This window comes from Musa acuminata, chromosome BXJ1-4, assembly GCF_036884655.1.
Source record: "Musa acuminata AAA Group cultivar baxijiao chromosome BXJ1-4, Cavendish_Baxijiao_AAA, whole genome shotgun sequence".
NCBI classification, from domain to species: Eukaryota; Viridiplantae; Streptophyta; class Magnoliopsida; order Zingiberales; family Musaceae; genus Musa; species Musa acuminata.
Window position 1 is genome coordinate 34835100 of NC_088330.1, and position 25037 is coordinate 34860136.

The 25037-nt window shown below is 35.7% G+C and overlaps 1 protein-coding gene across 3 annotated transcripts in view; it reads right to left on the bottom strand.

The window, feature by feature from the left end:
* The window catches only part of LOC135658153 (DENN domain and WD repeat-containing protein SCD1-like), a 35212-nt gene that overhangs the window by 3638 nt on the left and 6537 nt on the right, over window positions 1-25037 (bottom strand). Inside the window, exons 4-29 of one of the 3 annotated variants that reach the window (XM_065176088.1) lie at window positions 23655-23796; window positions 23423-23523; window positions 22096-22159; window positions 21777-21890; window positions 18109-18329; window positions 16836-16890; window positions 16671-16757; window positions 14400-14595; window positions 14089-14212; window positions 13863-13923; window positions 13742-13786; window positions 12250-12325; window positions 12078-12151; window positions 11935-11985; window positions 10672-10829; window positions 7333-7380; window positions 6855-6912; window positions 6689-6772; window positions 6361-6592; window positions 5940-6151; window positions 3565-3629; window positions 3041-3164; window positions 789-970; window positions 626-697; window positions 385-545; window positions 200-241 (exon numbers count right to left, since the gene is read on the bottom strand). In XM_065176088.1, the coding sequence (XP_065032160.1) occupies window positions 200-241; window positions 385-545; window positions 626-697; window positions 789-970; window positions 3041-3164; window positions 3565-3629; window positions 5940-6151; window positions 6361-6592; window positions 6689-6772; window positions 6855-6912; window positions 7333-7380; window positions 10672-10829; window positions 11935-11985; window positions 12078-12151; window positions 12250-12325; window positions 13742-13786; window positions 13863-13923; window positions 14089-14212; window positions 14400-14595; window positions 16671-16757; window positions 16836-16890; window positions 18109-18329; window positions 21777-21890; window positions 22096-22159; window positions 23423-23523; window positions 23655-23796 (2849 nt within the window). Of the gene's footprint in view, window positions 1-199; window positions 242-384; window positions 546-625; window positions 698-788; window positions 971-3040; window positions 3165-3564; window positions 3630-5939; window positions 6152-6360; window positions 6593-6688; window positions 6773-6854; window positions 6913-7332; window positions 7381-10671; window positions 10830-11934; window positions 11986-12077; window positions 12152-12249; window positions 12326-13741; window positions 13787-13862; window positions 13924-14088; window positions 14213-14399; window positions 14596-16670; window positions 16758-16835; window positions 16891-18108; window positions 18330-21776; window positions 21891-22095; window positions 22160-23422; window positions 23524-23654; window positions 23797-25037 lie in introns of those variants that run through there. The other 2 variants (XM_065176089.1, XM_065176090.1) reach the window with 2 other exon arrangements.

A 25037-nucleotide genomic window follows, 5' to 3' on the forward strand; every position in this document is an offset into this window, starting at 1 on the left:
CCTCATGACAGAGGGTCATTTGGTATAGTTCTAGAACTTTGTTTGTGAGGGATACACTATGTTGACATTACATATGATTCTGAACAAGTAATTAACTTTATAAGCGAAATTCACATGCATTAATCAAATAGTGATAGAAGGGCAGAAGTGAATAAAGAATTGGATAAGAAGAAGATAAGAAGTGAATCACTGTCCTTACCTTCTTCATTTTCCCAAAATTTTATAAGCCCATCACTTGAACCTGAAATGATTGCACAACCACTATTTATCATAGTATTTACAAGGACATAGTGTTCTGCAAATGGCAGAAACGTTGACACAACATGACTGCTTATACAACACAATGAACCAACTAATTTAACATGAACAACAACAATGACTTACCAGTGATAACCCCTTTATCAGATGGTGAGTATTCCACACACAGTATTGGACCAGCATGACATGGTAAAACTGCTTCACATGTTCCTCGAGAAACAGACCACATTCTAGCTGTCCAATCATCACTTCCAGTAAGTATGGTGTCACTGACCATCCTAAGTGACCTGATAGAAAATAGTGCCTCAACAAGTGACAACTGAAAAAAGAAAAAAAAATATAAATAGTTCACTTGATCCAAGATTACCGAATCCATTTTGTGTGTCCGAGAAGCTTTTGCATTTGCCTACCAGAACGAATATCCCAAATATTTGCTACCCTGACAAAGTAATAGATTGTGATTAGAACTTCGAAGTTCCTTACACTACTTATGTTCATAAAATCATTATGATATTTAGTGCATCACATACACATCTCTTCCCGCCGCTGCCAATATTCCAGTTGAATCATCATATTCCATGCAAAGAACAGCATTTGAACAGCGACCAACAGTTGCAACACAAGTGTCAGTTCTGACATCCCACATCTTCACAGTACCATCATGAGCAGCAGTAAGAACACGTTCTCCTGAAAGCATCCGGACACAGCTGACCTACGAAAGTAATATAATTTCAAAGATTAGTTCAGAATTAAAATATCAAACTGTTAAACAAAATATGTTATTGCTAAACAGATTTACCAACCAAGAATAGTTGAAATGCGTGCATTTTCCTTAAAAGGTTTGAAATTTGTTACAGGATTGAAGACTTCAAGTATCAGCATTGAGTCAATGTAGTCAATTTAACTGTACTGGAAAAATTCCATATAGTGGTTGCATTATGCACCAAAATATTTGGTATTGGTAAAGTTATTGGATCATTCTCCTCATTTTCCTTGTGTATGAAAAGAGATGAACAGGAAGCACATGCGTAAAGTAGTTTGAGCAAAAGTCATAGGTACGGCGAAGTGCAAGACCAAGTTCCACGTTTATTCCATATCGCATAGTTTCTCAAGCTGGTACCTCAGCATAAAAGCTACGTGCATAAAGATTTCAAAAATGTGTGGCATTCTACTCAGCACTGCACTAGTGATTTAGGCTAAACTGATGAATGTAGTCCCGTATTTTAAAAATAGGTGGAACATTGGCCTTTTTGTCTGCAGAATTAGATTTTATTCTAGTAACATGTGCATATAAACAATGTATATGTACATGCTTGTATCTGTAAGAAGTGCAATTACAAATAGCAAATTTACATTTATAGGTAAAATATTTTTCTAAGATACAACATTGAATTAATCGCTGCTTGTACAATGGCTCTGCCACTGCTGCATGGCATATGAGATTGACTAATATAATGTTATAGAAACCAAAAGAACAGGCCAATATGGTGTTCCTTTGGGTAATCACAACTTGATAACCTTTACACAGTTGATTGATGTGGCTTATCATATAATTTATTGTGATTCCATTTTTCCCTTAAAGCACAACATAGTCCACCGAATGATAGTGAACATCAGGATTTTTATTTCCACTAGTACTAGGGTTATGAATAGAATGGAGTTCCATCCAGAGTATTCTAATTCAGTCCACTATCCATATCCAATGCACATAGAAATTAGATCTCCAATACGGAATTCTAATCTGGCATTAAGCAAAAGGTGATGGTCTAGTACACAAGGTTCTATAAATATGATGTATAGGTGGGGTCAATGTGCATTTTCTTACTCCTACAAGCACAATGGCTATTTCTATGACTCAAAATCTAGTCATCCATATTAGGATCACATTACTGTAGCACCAAGGCTCATTCTCTTGGTTAGGTAGTGCCATGGTTCATCTTACCAGTCCTTACCGGTGTACCGATCAGCTGTCGGTATAGTACGTACCAAGCATATCAACACATGTTACATAGGAGCATACCGATGTACCACCCATACGTGGTACGACAAACCTTGGGTAGACTGTATCCAACAGCCATTAGGTCAATCATAAATCTTTGCAAATTGTGCTATATGGAAAAAGTAAAAAACATGTGTATTAGTACTTGTATAGGACCACAATCTAATTAAACTGAGATCAACCGCATTAGTTCTTTCTTGTTTTCCTGTGCACCATGAACCAAGGCATCTGATATTATTTTGTTGTCGAACATGTGAAGTCCAAACCAAATTAAAACACATGTAATATTCTAAACCTAAGGTGTTTTCTTGACATGTATCTCTGCATTTATTTAATATCATTTATGGATCTATCTGCTACTCCGCTTCCAAACTAGAATGTGAAGAAATGGAATATCATTGTAGTGAATCACAATCTACTTAAATGCTTGAGGCAGAGAAATGTGGTATAAGATGATATGTTAATACACAATTAATTCATTGTGTACAGTGGATACATAATCAACAGTGAGATACAATCTAAAGATGAAATGTTAACACATCACATGTATCTTAACATTTTAACTTATTTTTTCTTTTTAATTATATGACCATATATTTTTTGCTAAAATACCAAAATAGTGAGCTCTCAGATCTGCAAAATTCATGATAATATTAGGCCTTATAACCCTAAAAAAACATAAGGGAAAGATTAAGAAGAGTTGATGTGTAATTTTCTAAAGAATTTCTATGCCCAAAGTCCTTGTACTTGCAGGAGGTATCATGGGCAAGAACATTAACATACCGGTGCCTCATGGCCCTTCAATTCTTCTAGAAGTTGAGATGTTTGCTTATCCCAAACTATGATAGAATGATCATCAGAGCCTGATACCACTTTACTTCGATCAGAGTTAATTGCACGAATAGGCCTGCAAGAAATGAAAAAGTTGGAAGAGATTTAGTTTAATGCGCCAATTAAACTATCTACAGCAGTAAACAAAAACAAGCAAGGGCAATAAAAAGTGATTCAATAATAGGAGGCGAAGCCCCCTGCATGGAGTGACCTTCTCTTTGGCTTGCTCGTCTTGAAGAGCGGAAAATAAACTAGTCTTGTTTCTTTTCATAATACCGGCCCTAGTCTTAAACAAATCAATTGTCTCTTCAGACCATGCATAATTTCTCATCATGCAACATAAAGTTCATGTTGCTCATGTATCAGACACACAAAACTATGTAACAAGTTAAGATGCAACATTTTGGTGTTACGTATCTGCTAGCACAAGAAATTTATGTAGAGGGCTCTTAAACTGAGTAAATGTAGTTGATTACCTAGTATGCCCTTTGAGTGTTGCTCGAAGTTCTGAACCACGCAAACTAGGATCCCAAATTTTCACCTGCAAGAATTGGAAAGGCATTTTTCAGATTCATTACATGATGATATCATGCAACACAACTACACAAAAAATTAAAGGAACAAATTTAAGAACATGGATAACATGTCCTTTCTGGAAATAAAATGCAAGGAAACCCTAAAATTTTGCAAAGACAAAATAGCACAAAAAGAATTAACAGTGAGGGAGGTTGGAGAAAACATGTTTCCATAGATCCAATAAGGAGTCTTGCACTGGTTGAAATCTGACCAGTACTTACCAGTCCAACCTCAATCAGGCAAACAAAATACCCCCTGGTAACCAAAGCAGTAAGTCTATCATATCAGGCAAGAATCATATCATCCATTACCCACATCACACTATTTTCATCCAAACCAGCCCCATTCTATCATTATTCTTCATTTAAACTCCTCACATGCTCTCTCAAACATCTCTTATTCTCCTTGGAAAGCTTTCTTTTCCTTGGTAATTTCATCCATATCAAGCATGGAAATCAAGAAATCAACGTAAACCTGAAGTTGTTTCTCTAGTTCTTGTGATTATTTTGCTTTCAACTGCAGGTGAGTGTTTTTTATCCTCAGTTTCCATGCATCTATACGTTTGGATGAAAGTTTGCATTTCGTGTTCAATTGAGACCAGATCTACATGCTTCTAGCATAGATTTATTGGAATTTAGGCTGTATAAAAGCTAATTTAGCCTAGATCTACATGGATTTCATCAAATCTAAGCCTGAAACTTGTAAATTTAGCCTTGATTGATGTAGAACTAGGCTAAATTCACACAAATCAAACCTAGATCAAACAGCTCCAATCTAGATTTGCATCATGCGATTCCCAACTTATCTTGGTTAGATCCTTGTGGATCCAACCTAGATTTACACAAATCGGACCTAAATCCACATAGATCTAGACTGGCTCCTTGCTACTATGGCTGCATAATTGAGGACAAAGAAAGGGAGGAGGTTGAGGAAGATCCATTTGACTCCTAATCTTGTCCAAGATGATTAAGATCCTGTGATAGTTTATGCAGCTCCAAAAATCAAAATGGTCAATTGCTCAACGAGGCAGGACATGCATAGTGTCCATTGAAGATCACTTATGAACAAATGGAGGACAAATAGGATGAAGTAGCCCGATATGAGGAAGAGGATGAAGCTACATTCTAACCTCATATATTAAGACGTGGTCAGCACAGAAAGTCAGTCCTCGCTCCTACAAGAAATCAGTCTCACAGATCCATAGGTTGCAGCCAGACCAAAGGTCATTCATCGCAGCTGGCTGACATTAGATGACATTGATGATCAATAATCAGAAGATAAGAATATTGCTCCACTCTGCTATCGCTCTGTTGTTTATTTATAGTTTGTGTTTTTTAAGTCTTTTTATGTTTTCCGGTCTACCATTGATAATGACATAAAAACTATAAAAGACACAGTCAAAGCAAAAATGCAGTAAAAGAAGTGATCGGACTGATCCAGTACTGATACCACCTGGTCCAATGGGTATTGAGTCTATTGACCCATACCATATGCTGGTAAGGACAGGTGTCATACCAGCAACCCATTTTGTATGCAGAATAATATGCCATGAGGACTTCCTTGGTCAAAAGAAACCATTCAGCAAATTACCTTTGATGCCAAAACTGACCTGGGCTGCATGATTAAGCATACTGTCACCCTAGTAAACTAAGCCATGATCCACGTGTCTCAGCATCTGAATCTCACTAAACGGATCTGGTGGGAATATGAAAAGACCAGAGCAGCCCTATGATCCACTCTTTCTAACGAGGGAAATTAGACCAAGGTAATCAGTGCTCTATTCATTTACTTTGTGACTCTTTACATAAAATTAGTCCATCACCAATTTGAGGATTTACTATGTGCCTTAAAGCATGTAACAAATGTCTTAAAAAACAAAAAGAAAAATCATCAATTTATAAGCAAATTTTGATGAATTTGATACTTCGTTACTCTATACAAATATAGATTAATGTCTAAAAAACAAAAAGAAAAACCGTCAATACTTCATTAATCTATGTGAATATAGCAATAGGTCAATCAAAGTGACTAAGGAAAGTCATAACCTTTTGAGATTATGGACAAATATGATATCATCTAAAACTAAATGGCACTCCTTTTCACATAACACTTGTAGTCAGATATACCTTAGTTTTCATACTAGAAAAAGCACTTTTCTAAGCACCTAAAATCAGACATATGATCACCAGTTTATCATGAAGTAATATCATGGATAAAAAAAAGAAAAATATAAAATATGTGTAGAAAATAAATGCAAGTTAGTTTCAAAACCAACCAAGCAATCTGTGCTTCCACTGATGAAAAAACCAGCATCTTCACGGTCACCAACAAGATCCCAGACCTCTCTTCTTGTTACACAGTGAAGAGCAGTTATAGCACCTGAATGACCCTTAAGTATGCGCATGCTGGAGTGGAGTTTCTTCTGCCCAGAAGGCAGAAGATCTGCCTTGCCAGAAGTAGCACCAGTTTTTGTACTGTCACTTGAAACTGAAAATATCCAGTAGAAAGAACTTGTGAAATCCATTATACTAGTTGAAAGTGTTATATAAGATAACTCGGCATGACCAATGGGTGTGCATCTTATACAGAAGATCAAGTACAACTCTGAAACATAATAACTTGGAAATACAACATTTTATATAAGGTGTGCATCTGATGAAAACATTATGGAGAATCCTTATTGGTAGTCTACTTACGAACTCGGCTAAAAGAATTAGCTCTTATGCTTCTGTCTCTACTAAACATGCTGTGCACCCAACTCCGGCCAACAACGGAGGCTTCAGTAGGTTCATGGCTTCCATCTGAGCCATCTTGTAAATGAGGAGAGGGCAAACCATATGGTGATGCAGATTGCACTTTCCCAGATGGGAGTCCCCAGTAACCTATCCGGAGTTGTTGGATATGTGACAATAGTGCCCTCAGCTTTATCTGAAACAGTTCAAGTAAAAAATTAGTTCCTACAATTAAGATAATATGATTTTGGTAAATAAACTCAAAAGATAATGAAAAATTAAGATTACTCACAAGTTGCTTGTAACCTAGATTGTTTTTCTCCGCAATTTTCTCAATCATGTTCCAAGCATCAGTGTCAGGGAGTCCTAGTCCATCCTCCATGATGGAGTAAAATGAACAGTTAAAACAGTAAAGTTCTAAGCATGAAAGCCTGACAATAGTTGGGAATGATAGATACCATATGGGTTGCAATTACAATGAGCTGTGCAGTCACTAGAGTTACATAGTTGGCTGACCTGATTTAATGTCAACAATTGTTAAAAATAACAAAGTTAAGACAAACCATATACCATAAGCAACAAAAGACAAACAATATTCTGCTGTATCTAAAAGAATAAAACAACAGATTATGATTGGCATTAAAAAAAACCATGGTTAAATCAGATTAGTATCAGTAATTTTTTGTTTGCATTCAGTCACTTGATATGAAATTCATACATGCTAATGCATTTCCTAAAGAAAGATACAACTTATATGCTGATGGATTAATCCCCACATACTGAAGGCTTATACATATGCGACGATGTATTAATTCCTAATGTAGAAGTACCTAAGCCATATTTCAAGGTTCAACACTTCAGAGCAAATGCAAAAACTAGGTATCTGAAGCAGAAGAAAGTTTCACTAGATGGTAAAGAAGAGTAGCTAGAACCTACTTATTTGCAGACTGCTCCATTAGATATTCAAAATAGGCATCCCAGAAACTGCAAAGAGAGCAAATCCAAAAGTAAGAATTTCTATAAGAAATTCTGTTTCCAAAACAAAACTATGATGCAATCTGTCATAGCAAAATCAATTTAGATACACCTAAAGAAGGATCTATCTCATAAAAGGTTATTACTTGGCATGACCAATGTGTAGATATCCAGACCTGAAAACAGATTGTGTATGTACATACATAGATAGATACATGTATGCATGGTTTTAAATTTCACCGGCAGGAATGCACTGCATGGCATCTAACGGTCTGGCAATTTCACATGGTCCAGTTTGATTTTTGTTTCCTTTGAGTTTGGCAAGCGACAACTATATATTTAACATCCCCCTTCTCAATCCCGATTTTCTCTACCTCACAACACATGCTACTTGCATAACTCCTTGCTCATGTCATCCACTGCTTGCGCCGCCCGCTGCTGGCTGCCATCCACCATTGTCTCATGCCACCTGCTGCTCACACTATCCACTTCCGATACTTCTCCTCTTCCTCCTCTCCTCTTTCATTCCTTTCCTCCTCTTCCTCCTCCTAGGTGCCGATGTCAGCATACCATGTGTTGGTATGCCGATGTATGGGACTCATACTGATCCCTGGCAGTATCGAGAGTTAAATTTAAAGCATAACAGTATTTACAATTTCAGACCCCATGTGAAAAACTTAACATCTTGAGGAAATGAACAAACATCACCAATAAGGACCATCAATGCTACCTTTTCTTTCTTTGAGAACTATAAAATGACTGAAGATCTACTTGCTAATGGAACACAAGTCATCTCCCATCCTATGAGACCACAAATCGTCACGTACACGACATGACAAACTTCTAGTAGCCGAAGTTGCAGTCCTTAGTTGTTGCTATATTGGACCATATTATCAACGACTCTCACTGATGCAAAACCAAATCTGCACAAATTTAAGAAAGCAACAACAAAAATAACAAGGCGTAATGTCCCATCTATTTAAGGTCAGCTACATAAATCTTTTGCTGCCATTGAGCCTTGTGAAAAGTAATATTATCAGTTAAATAAGAGCACTTAGATTTTTATTTATAGTTTTCATTTTCTAGTAAAGTCCTCTTAACCTTTAAGTCACCCTCTACCTCTCCTCGTACCACTAATACTAATTATCTCACATCTCCTAAGTACTACGTCTATAAACTTTCTTAGCACATATTGTGTCATCTTAAATGATTCTCCCTCAATAATTTAGCGATTGTTGTAATCACATGATATTGGTTTTAACTTTTAACAATAATATAACTCTTAAAAGAAGATGACTAATAAACATTCATTACAAGCAGACTACAACAACCTTACGAGAAAGCTAATAATACAATTTATAGAAGGCAATAGTTAACAAATTTTGTCATGCAGATAGCAAAAATTTTATGAGCAAGCTATCCAAAACTGAAACTATAACGCTGAGGGAAAGGGAACAGTAGCATCAAAACATGACAAAAAGGAAAATGTTTGAGATTTCTTAAGTGGAAAAACCAAATTATAAATGGACAGAGTTTGATTCGTTTATACACACACACACACCATGAGGCTACATTCCAAACCTCGAAGATTTACCAAATACAGGACAATCCTTCAAGTATTATGACTATGCTAAATTGCAAATATCTATTTTTACCTTTTCTTCCATTTTCAGGTCTTTGATAGATCTTGCACAGTACTCTTCATGAATCAGTGGCACTTCAGCACTTTTGGAACAATAGAACTAGAAAATACCCATGGGCTCTTGGCCTTAATTCTGTTTTGGGTGTAACTAATTAACCAAGAATATTCTTTTATGTATTAAGAAAATATTTGTGATGATCACAATTTAAACTGAAGATTGGAGGACTCCATAGGAGAAAGGAAGATGAGGAGTCAGGTGTACCATCCAACAATTATAAAATAACAATTATTGGATGATCATAGGGTAAAAATGGCTAGAAAGTTATTTTAACTTTGGCCAAAATCTGAGAAGAGTCCACCTAACAATGAGGTGCTAACAGATACACGGTTTAGAAAGGCTCCACTGGCTGCAGCTCTACTCCTACATGGAGGAGTGAAGCATTATTATCCAAAGGGGAGCAGAAGTATGATTCTAAAAATCTGCAGTGTTTACAAACTTTTCAAGCTTATTTACAAATAAATCCTCCATATTCATATTTTATGCCCTTGCCAAAATAGTACCATCAAAGATCAAGCATTAACTCTTGACATCAAAAATTGTAAATCAACTGAATGATTAATTAAGAAAATACAACTACTATAACACATTAACACCACGATGGAATCCTGATTGTGTTTCTTTTATACCCATTAATCTTAGAATCATCATCCCAATGGCACCAATATGTTGAGAATGAAATGCTCAGTGGTACAAGCAAATAAAACATAGCAGAAACCTATAGTGTTAGAATTTTTCATAAAAGGTATCTCCATGGTTGTAAAACACAATTTGCACCTCTACTTGAACTATCAGATTCTTATTCTTTTTTTTTTTCATCACTTAGAACTATTTCATCTCCTTCACAATGATCAGGCCAAGGAAATGTAAGTTTACTTTTTAAAATTTATTGCTATTAAAGTTCATCTCCAATAAAATAACATAAAATTCTCCCTTTTTTGTTTACATTGCATTGTGGTGACAATGTGCTTAAAAAATAACATGCATGATGAAATTTCATTCTCCATGTCTTTCAGGGTAATCCATGGTGCAACCTCATCATGATAAGAATTTGCCCAACTAATAGATGATCTATCAAAGGTTCACAATTTCATGTAATAGTAGTGTACCGGTGAGTGCTCGGACTGGTACCACACCGGTCTGTACTGATGTACTGAGTCCCAGTCTGGCAGTACATGCCAAGTCTTGATAAGCTGATACATATCGAGTTTCAAAAGAACCTAAGAAAACTGAAAAAAAAAAAAAAAAGAAACTGCCGGACGTATACTGCCATGCCCTGTACCTGGTGGTTCTGAGCAGTATATGTCCTGTACTGGGTGCACTACCCCGTCACCTTAGTCTGTGTACCGATAGATTGTTGGACCAATATATACCGTCACTATCTACCGAACCATACCATAATGGGTGGTATTGCAAACCTTGGCCCTATCATATATATTACTAATTACCTTAAAGTACCTAATCAAAAAATTTTATTTTTAAATCACTGACCAAATAAGGTTTCATTTGCCCTAGCACATCCTCTCTATCTACCAATAAGAATTGTTCGTTAACAAATCTTCATCCAAGTATCTCAAGCAATGCTTCATAAAACACATACCGTAGCTCATCCCAAATGGACAGAGATAGAAGATGGCGTTGAACATAATCTGGAACATTGTTGGAGTCCTTTCTGTACATTTCAGCAGATACTTCAAGAGCATCTCTGATGGTAGCAATGTCATTGCGAGAGGAAGCACGGTTTATTGCTGTTTTGAGCTGCACAATTATTTCAACAAAAGCATTTTTCATGTAAAAAAATTCTTCAAATGACCATGAAATAGATGTGAAGCAATTGAAATCTAACAAGCATATAATGAAGCTCAATCTAAACTAACCTCCTCATAAATTATCAACTCTTTACTTGCCTGACTTGGCATAAAAGAATGATCACTTTAACAGAACCAAATATCAAAAGGTTCTGATGACCTAGCAGACACGTACACACACACAACCACACACTAGTCTGTTATGAGTTTTTTACTTTTAGAGTTGCTTATAGCCTTATATATTAGATTGCATCAAACCACACAAAAGGCAAAGCACCAAGACATATTTTGACATGTTGATTTGGAGAAACATTATAGCTCAAGCTTATGAATACTATTCAAACCTGTAATCATTAAACAGAAGTGACTGGACATAAAAGAATGATCACTTTAACAGAACTAAATATTGAAGGTTCTGATAATCTAGCATAACATACGCACACGCACACACACACAACACACACTAGTCTATTATGAAATTTTTACTTTTAAAGTTTCTTATGTATTAGATTGCATCAGGCCACACTAATGTTTGGCTTAAAGAAAATAAAGGCAACGTACCAAGATGTATTTCGACACATTAATTTGAAGAACCATTATAGTTCAAACTTTGCAACAATAACACAAACCTGTTTCCATTAAGTAGTTTACCACAAAGTATATTTGTGTAGATTTTAATACATGAACAATCATCTTCATCAGAAAGGTTGTTTGACTGCTAAATCCCCTAATCTATGAAGTAACTTTCGAAACAAAACTGCTAAATTATTAGGTTAAGAACCATCAGCTGAGTTGCCTATAACACCATGACATCCAAGTACCCAACATTCTTCTGCCCTGCCCTTATCCAAGAAACAAATAATCCTTTGACTTCAGAGCAATAAAAGATGCATTGAGACTGAAGCAGACGACCAGAATAGGATCAAGCAGCAGAATACTAGATCCAATGACAAATGAAGCCTCCTGCCATTCTTTCGTGACCAAGGACACCTCCTCCTTGAAAAAGAAGGCAAACAAGCAGTAGCAATTGCAGTCAAAAAATATGATCAACTCACCAGTTCCTTCACTGCAATAAACTGTTCATCAGTTAAACGGCATTGCCAACCCTAAGAAAGAGAACTGATTTAGTAGACAATGCAAAAATGAAAGATTACTGTAGTAAAGCAGGTCAATGTTTGTGGTCTCATGCAAAATTTACCAAAATAATATGTTCCCTTATGCATTCAACAAACCCACTGCCTCCAATCCCCTCAGCATCAGACTCAATTAGAGCTGTAGAGTCGAAAACAAGTTTGAAACATGATGAGGAGACTAGATAACTACACCTCTTTATCAGAATAAAAAAATCATCTAGAGCAGCATTTTAATACCAAGAATGGTGCCGTATTCAAATGATGAAAGAGGATCCTCAGTTGCCCCAAGCGTTAGAAGACGCGACCATAATCTCTGATCAAGAAAGTATTATAGCTAGAGTATATCATGTGAATTCAAATTAGAGGAAACTACTCAAAAGTGCAATAAGAGTAGCCCAAAGACAGCATGCTTGATCAGTAAATTAATATAGATTGTAGAATGTACACAACAATCCTAAAATAAAAGAACAACAAATGTTATCATCAATAATGCAATTGATGTATGTTAAAGTATGTTATGGTTGTTCTTTGATTCTTTCCTTAATTACGAAGTACACACATTTAGTACATGGGTTAAGCATATAATAAATACATGACAGTGTTTGAAGGGGGGAAAGAAATTTTGTGAGAGAATGAGAGAAAGGAACACAAAATAGAAGAAGAATTACAGCATGTGATAATAGAGAAATAGACAAGGTGATTATATAAGTACAGCTTAAAGAATTAGGATAAGTTGCCTGGATCAGAAAATGAAGATTCTGAACCTCGTTTTTTTAACCCAAAATTCAGATGTCCAAGGCGAATTTAAGACTGAACTGTTCTAGCTGTGCAAGTTGCAATATAGATTATAAATTGAGCACTAAAACACACAAAGTCATAGACAGGACTATATTAAATTAAAATGACAAAAAAAATTCTACAAGAACCAGATGGAAACAAGAGAAAGAAGAAAGGTTAAGAAGCGAGATAGTAAACAAATGGAACAAGAAAAGATATTGAGGAAAAGATTCTGGGATTCAAACTCCAAAGTATATCAATGACTGACATATCATAAGAACCCAGTCGAGTAGTCCAACACCTTAAACCCAGATACTTTTCTTTTTAATCCCAAGCTTGGTCCAACCCAACGTAAATCCTATCCAAGCCACCCTATACTTTCTTGTTTAACCCCAAGCTTGCTCCAATCCCACATGAATCCTATGAAATCCACCATACCTATTAAGCTCAGATTAAGCTGTGTCCTTGCTAAAATAAACTTTAGTTGGACATACATATAATTTTGATTAATGAATATCTCAAATAAATCTAGAAAAGCAGATGGAGTATATGTGATATGACCAAGAAGTCACCTGGAACAACAAAAGATATTGAGTAAAAGATTCTGGGATTCAAACTCCAAAGTATATCAGTGACTGACATATCATAAGAACCCAGTCAGGTAGTCCAACACCTTAAACCCAGATACTTTTCTTTTTAATCCCAAGATTGGTCCAACCCAACATAAATCCTATCCAAGCCACCCTATACTTTCTTGTTTAACCCCAAGCTTGCTCCAATCCCACACGAATCCTATCAAATCCACCATACCTATTGAGCTCAGATTAAGCTATGTCCTTGCTAAAATAAACTTTAGTTGGACATACATATAATTTTGATTAATGAATAATTGAATATCTCAAATAAATCTAGAAAAGCAGATGGAGTATATGTGATATGACCAAGAAGTCACCTGCAACTTCACTTTGATATCCAAAACCATCCGCTCCCTCTCAGCCTACATGTAACAACCAAAATCAAATATGCCAAATCTCCAGAGACTCCCCGACAAATGATGGTTCCAAAGAACTTACCGCTCTCTCCATCGAACTTAGGCTTTCTGCTTTCGAATCACCATTGGCTAACATAGGAGAACTGGCAACACGAAATGAGAAAGTTGAGTGCCAAAAGAAGATAGTGTCACTTTCCAACAAGAGCTTTTTACAACATCTCTTCCTAAATTCTGGATGGTAACTGGGAGAACATTATTTTGTAAAATTAATTTTTATATATACACAAAATATTAGAATTACTTTATACCTAGGATTTTGCCTTCCAGAATGGGCACCACTTGCTAGTGCCAGAATTGACCGACGCTTTTCTTCCTGCTCTTCTGTTCTAACCGTTGAAGGAAACTGCTTATAACAGTGCCTAGATCCTGGTTCTGAGTGACAGACATATAACTGAATTTCATGGTGAATAGGTATAAAGTTGAATTTTCACCACCCTAGCAGGAGTTTCTAAAACAATTAGACATTAACAAAGAGCTAATATGAAATTAACCTGTCTTCAAACAACAAAATGATGTACCCAATATTGTTAAAAGTTTTCACAAGAAACAAAAATAATACCTGCATCTCCAACATCAGGTTCTGCTACAGTAATGATCTCAGGCTCTACCGATTGTGATGGAAAAATGGTTGTCGGATTTTGACCCCTTCCAGTTGCATCTTGTAATTTGTCAAGTAGATTATTGCTGCTTTCTTCTGACATGATACATCTTTCCAAATAGTCCATGAAACCTTGAGATTCTAAAAATTGAGTTATCTGATAAGGAACAAAAAAGTTAAAATGAACATCAGACAGATATGATAGTCATTCAGAAATGAATAGAATCAAACAACAATAATTAATTAGGGAATTTTAAAATTACTTAAAAGAAGAATTCATAATGAAATATGTCACAACTTAGTCATGCACACAATGTGTAAAAGAAGAGTATGTAACACCATGCATAATATTCTCCTCTGAAAAGAAATGGTACTTATTGATTATCCAAAAAAGCAATACAATTCATCTGAACAAAATTTGTAATGTTCAGTTACCAGCATGTTGCTGGCAGGCAAAGAAAGTTTCTTTAACATAATACAAAGGGGAAGCATAGAGCAGATGTTGATCCTAGTCTCCAGACTCTTCCACATAAGATGGATCCCTTGAAAATGGCATGGACCCATCATTCAAAGTGGTCTAGAGAATATAATGAAATTCTAATGTGGGATTGGAACTTAATGATCACAAAGAAATTTTAATTCAGGATTGAAACATAATGACCTATCTTACGGTGGTCCAAAAATAGCTGAACAAGAAACATCGATAAACAAACTACAAGACTTACTACCTCCAGGATATTACTAAGCTCTCAAACATATAGTTAATAAATGGCATGCAGGTTATCAAAGTCGAATGCTGTGAGAGTAATACCAGTCATGGGTTCTTCAAATTATAATATTGAGCTTCAAGACTTTAAACATGTGATATTGCATATCTAGACTCGCTTCCCCAGGCAATACAATTCGTTTTGGAGGTACTATCTGCCCCATTAATGAAGGTATGGCTTGTATATTGATTCATTCTGTGCATTTACGAGTTTCTGGCATATACAACTCGACGTAAGAGTATGCATGCATCATATATCATGTGTTACTTTCATGCATCTCTAGAAGACCATATGCATGTGTTTCTTATGGTTCATGATAGGTCTTCGAAATATATATTAAATCATTGATAAGGAAAAATAAAAAATAAAAAAAAATAAGGGTTTTAAGGATAAAAACTAGTCTGATTAAAAATCACTCTGTAGCAGACTGTACCAAAACATCGTATGATACTAATACCACAACAATCCAGCCAAGTTGCCAACAATCAGTATTAATTCCAAACTGAGATAGCTTGGCCGTTAAATTTATTGGCTTGATAGCATATCTCTATCTAAAACCCATTGATAAGCATTTTCTTATTTTGATCCTCTTAACTTCTTCAACGTTTCAACTGGATAACCAAATATGTCATCCTCACCAAATTACACACTACACTCCAAGCAAAGGCAAACGATTACATTAGCCTTCCGCCAAGTACCTAATGGCTTCAGCATCACTTCTCAACATCAAAGAAGAGATCAAAGGTGGAAGATTACATGAACGGGGTGATATGTTAACTAAAGTGTATATATAAGCTTTCTCACTCAAAATTTTTTAATCATTTGCAGTTAGGCCATTTCCCACACAAAAGAAGATACTTCAGACTTTCAGTTACCTGAATATCCATGAGTAATGCATGCGACAAGTGAAGCAAATGCATCAAATTTAACAAAACTTCAGTATCCAAAGGTAATGTCACTAGATTATTTTAAGAGAAAAAATGAAGTGTGTTCATTTTCATACATAAATAGTCATTTACTCATACACATCACAGAATAGTATGGTTGCAAACATAGCAGAAAGAATAACACTATAGCAGGACAGAGAATCTCGATGAAGGTGCCATGATACATGTTTGCCCAGTGAGGAGTAAGACTCGTGACTCTATGACAATGTTGCATCCCATAGTAGTCAACTTCAGAAACTGAAACTCATTTTTCGCATTAGCTGAACACACAATATTCAATGATCAGAAAAGCAAAGCCTCTACAATAAAATATCATTATCCAGTAATAACATGAAGGGTACTTCTTGATTACCGCATCACCAAATTTCACATAAAACTGGTCTCAAAACAATATGCTGGCAATAAAGGCAAAAAAAATGCAACATTTGTTTAAACTAGAAACTAACTGATAATAATGAAGTGTTACTACAGTCTACTACTACAAAAACCATAATGGTACAAAATGACTAGAATAATACCATCAACATAGACTCGGTAGGTTCACCAGTTGCACGTGAACGTTTCTTCAGAAATGCTTGAGAATTGAAGACATTTGTCGTTGGTTCCTTAGAGAGAAAGTGGACACCAGGGTCTGAGAATATCCGTAAAGATGCACCCACAAAAAAATATACAGAGGAACTTACAATAAAGTTACGGTAACCACTCAGGAGCAATGCCAAAAACCTTAAAAATATCAATCTGCAAAATTATTATTAGAGAGAATCATAAACCAGCCAAACAGAGAGTTTAACATTAGTAAAGGAAATATGTCCTCTAAAAACTAGAAAAAAGTTTCTTATTCTAGACACAAGAAAAAGAGCCAAAAACACAGAGTTATAGAACTTTATAATTGACATGCAGTTGGGCACATGCCTTAGTCAATTTTACACTTGATACAGCTTTTTATTATTTTATTAAAACAATGACACTCCTAATTTATGTTCTTTATTAAATTTTTGATAATTTCTTGTTTCTAATATTTCTCTCATATGACATATCATCTCAAATGTTTTACATCAGAGCACGTGCAAATCTACATTATGAACACCTGAAAGCAACAACCTGGTCCTTCTGTTATACTAAAAAATGCTTCAATCATATCCATAGGCATCATGCATCTCTCAGTGACCATTAGATATTTCTTAAATATGCCTTAGATATCTGATTAAAATCTAACCGTTATAATATGCCACTATGTTATGGATGAATCCCACATACCTATATCAAAAGGATTCTTCTCTATGTGAAAGTTGACCTTCTAATGATATATATGATGAACCATTAGCACTGATATCATTTTTGTGAAGCATTAAAAGATTGTAAACATAAATAAAGTCATATTTTTTCCTTTCAGCTTAAGTTGTAATTTCTGTTATGCATTTTAGAACGTATATTCCTTGATTACCAGTTGTCACTAAGCAAACCACAAGTTCATTTTTCCTATAAAGCAGTAAAAGAACCATATATATGATCCCACAATTTATCACATATAAACTTATATGATATGTCCAATCAATTCTCAGATCCCATATATCAGAGCAATTAATGGAGGTAGATACTTCAACCTGAAAGCTAAAATTATCTGGAAACTACGAAATCAGACAAGTGATAGATAGCTAAATATGCAAAACAATTTCCCTTGCCTCTAAATAAATTGCATCAATCATTTTCAACAACTGATCTTCTTCCTTTAGCTATAAAGCTACTCCAAGTTATTTTATGCAAATGACTAAAAGCAAATAAGCATATTGTTCTTATCAGGGTACATGGCAAGAAGTAAACTGACTAATGTAATTGGCAAAAGGCAGACATGTCAGACTTACAAATTTAAGATGGCAACATGTTGAGAATTATAGAATTAAATGGTGCTAACATATGTGTCCAGAAAATGCATTATTATAAGCAATATGCAATCACCTAAGTTGGAAATCATGCTCATCCCCCCAGGGTTTGTTGCCACATCTAACGTATTGCTCAGACATGCTGCCAAAATTGATCTTCAGGTGATCTATCCATATAACATTTGGGTGAAGCAGCTTTAATATCTCACCACGTAAGAAATTTAGCTCAGGCTCTGGTATGGAAGGTATTTCTTCTGATGTGGTAATGCGATTGTACTCAAGATCCACAACTACTACCTGAAGGTGAAAAACATAGAAAAGAGTAAGATAGGCATGAACTCCTAGGGAGGAAAGGCATAGTGGCTATGAATCACAGAAAATGATAGAGTAAGAAAGACTATATAGAAATGCAATTGTTTATCCTTATTAAAGCATGAAAGAAATAAGGACATTTAAGTGAATGTGATGAATAAACTTATAGATAAAATATAAATGTCAATTTCAGAAAAATAGACAGTAGTTATTAGTTAAGACTCGAATGAGATTGCAGATTTCTTACTACTATAAAAAGATTAGGACTCTGGCCTACCCAACTAGTTAAATGATAACAAATTGCTGGTAATGGAGTCATTAAACATCAATACCAAATAAAACAAACAGTTCTTTCCCCAATTACTCATCAGTTAATTTTATTGTTGATACTCCACGAACTCTGAAATTATACAGTTAGCTTCAACAAAATAGGTTGGTATGATGCAGTTATAACTCAACGCTCAGAAGAGCAATCTGCCATGAATCTAGATGACCACCTATTGGCCAAGGAAATAAACCATGAATCTCAACAATTTGGGATTGGCCATATTGATTCTTTCCCATCAATGAGGTCAATTAACAGCAATATCTTTTGTCAATTTAACACCCATCAAAGTCAACTTTTGGGTATTTCTAATGAAGATTTTTTAGGTCATCCTTGACCTCACCATGCACCATCGATCCAAATTGTCTTCAACCAACCCATGCATTTCTAAATCTCCTTTGAACATGTCCAGACCAAGATTTAGGATCCGTTACTGGTCCCTTCTCACAATGATGCAGTTCTCATACATACTGGTGTACCAACACATAGCACACCAAAACTGTCAACACAGGTTCGGACAGCCCAGGTTTAGGATTTCTTTTTCAATAAATTTTACCCATTTAAGTTACTATTCAGTAAATATAGATACATTTTGACTAGAAATCAATGAATAATGATCAAAACATGTTTTAGATCTGGATTACAAATTGTATTTAGAGAAAACATGTCTTCAAGAATCCTAAACATTATATATTGAATCTAAAATTCAATTAACCTACAACCACCAAAATGATCGCTTTGAGTACACTGGAGGTGGGCCGTGATCCTCAATGTGATCAATTATAGATCAAGATTGTAATTGTGAAGAATTATATGTGCAACTATTCCCAAGTACCTAATATTAGAACAGGATCAGTGATGCAATAACACAATAGCAGTTGTGGCCTCATCATCATTCTTTTGGTAGGAGGCACCTGAGGCAAGAATCACTGCAACGAGAATGGCTCAGCAGGATGTTGTTCAGTGGAGCTATGATTATAGTCAATATACTCATGTTGCAAACTGTACCATGCATTTGACTCTAAAAAAATAACCATCACCATGAAATTGTTGGCCATGAGATCCATGCTGGTAGGAAGGCTATGGATATGATGAACATCTATCAGATTCGAGGTATCATCAACTGCCTCCCTTTGGCCTTTATCATTACAGCCATAAACAAACCACGTGAATCCATTTGTGCCGTTATGTTCATCTTAGGTGATATAAATAAAATATTATTTCTCAATTCATGCTCCTTGGCTTTGACCATCTTTGGTAAATGCATTGTCCACATTACTATCATCTCCACAGACCTCACAAAGTGTAAATTCTAAAGGAGGAGACATCTTGTCACCCAACTGTCATTGTTGCTCATGGATTGCTTCCAAAGGACCAACTAATGCTGATGAACAACCTTTTGCCTTATCACGATAGCCAAATGACTAACTCTGATATGCTGTGCCACAAATCATGAAGGACTGACTACCTGAAACCTGACCACATCCTGATATTGGGCCTACACTTCCTCACATAGATCAAAAACTGCAACCCCTATCATTCCTCTTTTTTTACTTCATTGGAAATGAAACGCAGTACATATGAAGATCTCCTACCCCATCCAAAAATTGATCATCCAGGTTCTTTGTTGCATGTACTCATGTGAATTTAGATTCCATAGTATATCCTTGCCTATCTAGGTTAAATCCACGAGTACGAGGCCTAAATCCACATGGATATCTAGGTTGGATTTATGATGTCTAGCCTTCATCTGCAAGATCCAGCCTAGATTTGTGAGGATGAAGGATGGATCCTTGTGGATCTAGCCCCAAACCTGTTATAGGACAAGAAATTACAAATCTACATGGATTTGGCTGAAAAAACTATCTCATAGCCCCAAACCTGTGCAAATCTAGGTCAAATCTACATGGATATGGCTGAGATAGGTTCATTTCATTAAAGGCCAAGAGTGAGGTCAAGGTCAGCTCGTTGCAACCAAATGACCTACTAGCAATCATTGATGAGCAAGAGTTCAGGGACAACAAGAATTCTTCTACCTTTGATCCTGAACAAGGTCTGGAATGATGATAGTGATGCATATAGTGGCAACAATGATGGTCAAGATCAGCTCGTTGCAACCAAATGACCTACCAGCAATCATTGATGAGCAAGAGTTCAGGGACAACAAGAATTCTTCTACCTTTGATCCTGAACAAGGTCTGGAATGATGATAGTGATGCATATAGTGGCAACAATGATGGTCAAGATCAGCTCGTTGCAACCAAATGACCTACCAGCAATCATTGATGAGCAAGAGTTCAGGGACAACAAGAATTCTTCTACCTTTGATCCTGAACAAGGTCTGGAATGATGATAGTGATGCGTATAGTGGCAACAATGATGGACAGGGATCATAGATTTCTGCGACACTGAGAGGTGGATACTGGATAGTTGCCATGATGGTTGATTTTCAAATAAAAATGTCAATTACAAGAACAATTGAAGAAAGAAACAAAAATTAAATATCTTCCCACATTATACTAATGTTTGTCCCAAGTGGTTTTGAACTGCTATAGTATATTATATAGAGAATCAGATACAGAATCAAGACATTCATATATTATTTTGCAACCATGAATTCTTTCCTTTCAGAAAAACTGATATACCAATTATTGTCCAAGATCCTAGGATTATGCATATTCTTGAGTTGTTGCATTAAAATCTCCAGATTGCAAAAAATAAATTATTAAGTCCTACTAATTCCTATATTATTGATTTTGGACTACCAACAGTGAACTCATATACACAATTATCTAATAAGTTATACTTGGACTTCACAATGTTGCATAAGATGCTTTCTTTAGCTTGCTTAGAAAACTTTGATTGACAAATTCTTCAAATTTCACAAATCTTCTCTAGATGCTGACCAAATTATAAGACCCAACATTATCCAGTACTGAAAACCTAAAGTGTGAGGATTAGGCGCACAGAAGTCTCATGAATTCTCAAATAGAATATGCTATAATGATGAGCATTTACATAGAGAATCAAAGTAATACAAAGAATACAAGTTTACAAAACCACAAGTTTCTGACTGAAAGGAAAATATTGGACTATATCAAACTTACACCATCCATTGTCAGAAGAGACGTGTCAACACCTGAGTGAAGTCCCATCATATATGGTGTAGGGGCATCAATGTAATCTACCCCACTAAAGAAAAGTAATGGAATGTAGACATGCTACATAAGAAAAAAAATATATGAGAAAAGTTAGAAGTGAAGAAGTTGTCAAAAAAGAACAGTCAGATTATTAGAAGAAAAATATACATGACATTGTTCTATGCTTAATTGGAAAAAGGATATTCCACTTAACTTTTGTCACAAACAAGCAAAATGTTTTGTTCTTAAAAATAGACAAATTCGAGAAGATCATGTGATGTCTCACCTGCCATCTGAAAGGATATATTAAATGACATATTGCCTCTGACACTAGAGTTAACAGTGAATACCTGCAAAACAGAACGGGGATACGCTTTCAGCACACTTTCATACCAATGATGACTATGTACTAAAGGCAACTGGTAAATGTATGACATCAGGGTTTTTAAGAATCTACTAGCTTGATATAATCCTTTAACAACCAAGAACTAACATATCAAGATCAGCAACATTGTGCTCCCTTGATGGCTTTTATTTCAATTTGGTTGTACCAAAAATGGTTGAAAGAACATGAAGGAAAAGAAGAGACCAGACTGCATATTGATCATGCTAATGATGAATATTATGAAAAAACCATTTGCAAGGATAATGTAGACGACTAGACGTCACCATTGTTGCAATGGTAAGAGGTTGGTTATGTTAGTATCTTGGAGATATGGGGATAATTGTAAATATATTGGAAAATCAAATTTGATTGATCTGTTTCCAAATTTCAAGTCCTCAATATTACAGATGCACAATCCAATCCTTAACAAAAGAGGGCTACATAATAAGAAAGGCAGGTCATAGGGAATACATAATAATGAAAAGACTTCCTTGAGTGGTTGATTGCATCAATTTTCATCTCTCGTATTTGCCTATATTTTTCCCCATTGCCTTCTAACTCTCAACTTTCTCTCTTAATCCAGATATATCTTTGCTTTATTTATCACATTATGTTCAAGCTGAACATACTTATGAAAAATTAGGTAACTCTTCTGTGCTAAGATACTCATGTCTACATAGAGAGAATGAAAGACTATTAATATTAGTTTTGTTTCTTCAAAGTTCACAAAACTGGTCAAAAAGACAGTTGACCACATAAAATCACATAAAAAATGAGTCAAGAACTGTGACACAGACCATCTTGTGACTGTGTTCTAGGCTCCATTGGGTGTTCTAGTCAGTGGGGCCACTATATCCCCATAGGGTCATGCCAATAATTCAGGCACCCAACCAAAGGCAATCGAACCTCATGCACAAGGTCACCAGGCTACCAGAAGCATCAGATCATCCAAACTCATAAGAGATGCACAGTCAAAGTAGAAGCATATCATTTGTTGACCAAATAAGTTGCACAGTATCACAAACAAATCTCATATGCTAGAGTTCCTAGTCTGGTAATGAAATCTATCTTAGGTATTACTGAGAATGTTTGAAAAGAATTTACAGATTCAGGTTATTGTTGCACTATCTGAAAACTAAAGCCTCAATTTTTGAAACAATGTATAATCCACTTAAAACTAGAAAAGTACAATTGAAATAATATAAGGACACACAAGTCAGATTATGACTTATTTGCTCGGAGTAAAATTCTTCTTTCAAGCAACACTGCAGTAAAGAACCGAATCAAGTTATCAACATCAAGGCACTGCACCAGGGGTTGAAACGAAATCTGCACACCGTTAAACAGGTAAAGTCAACATTTACTCCAAACCAGATGTTGAACAATATCCACACACAATAAATTCAGAGAACAACCAAAAAGAAAATTTTTAAATTATAGAGAGCAAAATGAACTCATACATCTGCATGAGGTAGTCCTTCCTTTGGTGGAGCCTCTACAGAAAGAAGGCAATTTTCAATAGCAAATAGTACTCGATCTTTTCCAGGTGTAGGTAAAGGAACATTTGACACCATATAGGCTATTACATCCCATAATGGCTTACTGAAATTGTAAAACATTCAAGTTAGAACACGAAAAGGCTTTATTTATCAATCATAGACACTTCAAATTGTTATGTAGAACTTGAAAGTATCCACAATTATTTCTATTAGAAGCAAAAACCATATACACGGCACAGTTACTTACTAAGGCTCCAAAACATGTCAAAATCAAATAATGAAAATTAGGATTGTCATGCCCATTGGCATGTGTATGCATATGTTGAACTATAAAATACCAAAAACTTGCTGGCACATGCTATGTCAACCCATTATGGGATACCAATTCAAATACTGAATATCAAGAATTATCATACCGATGAACATGTGTGGGCATAAGTTGAAGCATATCATGCCCAAAAAGATATTGGCAAAAGCAATGTTGACCCATTTTGGATACCAACATATGACTAAAGCTATTATTTATCTTATGCCGGACAGCACAAAGGCATGTCAACTAGCACAGGTGGATGTCAAGACATGGCATAGAATCATGATGTGCCAAAAAAAAATCAGAATTTCCCTATACCATGGCAATCCATGCTAGAAATATACACATGTTTGTAAATGTAAAAACACAACATCATAACCTCAGCATTTTGTATGTGTGCTTTATCTTTGCAAGTGTTATTTTACTCTTTAAGTTACTTATATTATGATCATAACTGGTTCACTCCATGTATAGATTTCAGTTTCGGAAACAATGGTAAATTTGCTTGAAACAACTTGTTCCAACAAGAGAATGAGATGTGGAAGGGCTTTATCAGATTAGGTCAAAACTATTTTGCAGGGTTTTTCAGATCAAACATAGGGATGGAGAGCCATAGTCTTTACTTTAAAAAGATATTATTAGTTTGATTCAAGGAACTCAATTTTGGGTACCAGACCCATACTTGTCCATGGCCAGACTGGTCTGGGTCCAGTCCATGCCAGTGTACCAATACACAGTATGCTAGCAGTGTACCATGATACCAGTTTGCTGCAAGAGGAAGGAGGAGAAGAAGAAGAAGAAGAAAAGGAAGAAGAAGAAAGGAGGAGGAGGAGGATAGGAGGGGAGGTGGAGGTGAAGGTGGAGATAGAGGAGATGGAGAGGAAGTACTGGTTTGGAGGTGGATGGCAAGCAACAGCGTGCAGGCAGTGGGCGCACAACATTTGATCAACAGCAACATGCAGGTGACTCGCGAAGTTCTCGAATGACCACTTCGTGAGATAACCTAGAGTTTTCTAAAAATATGATAAACCAAA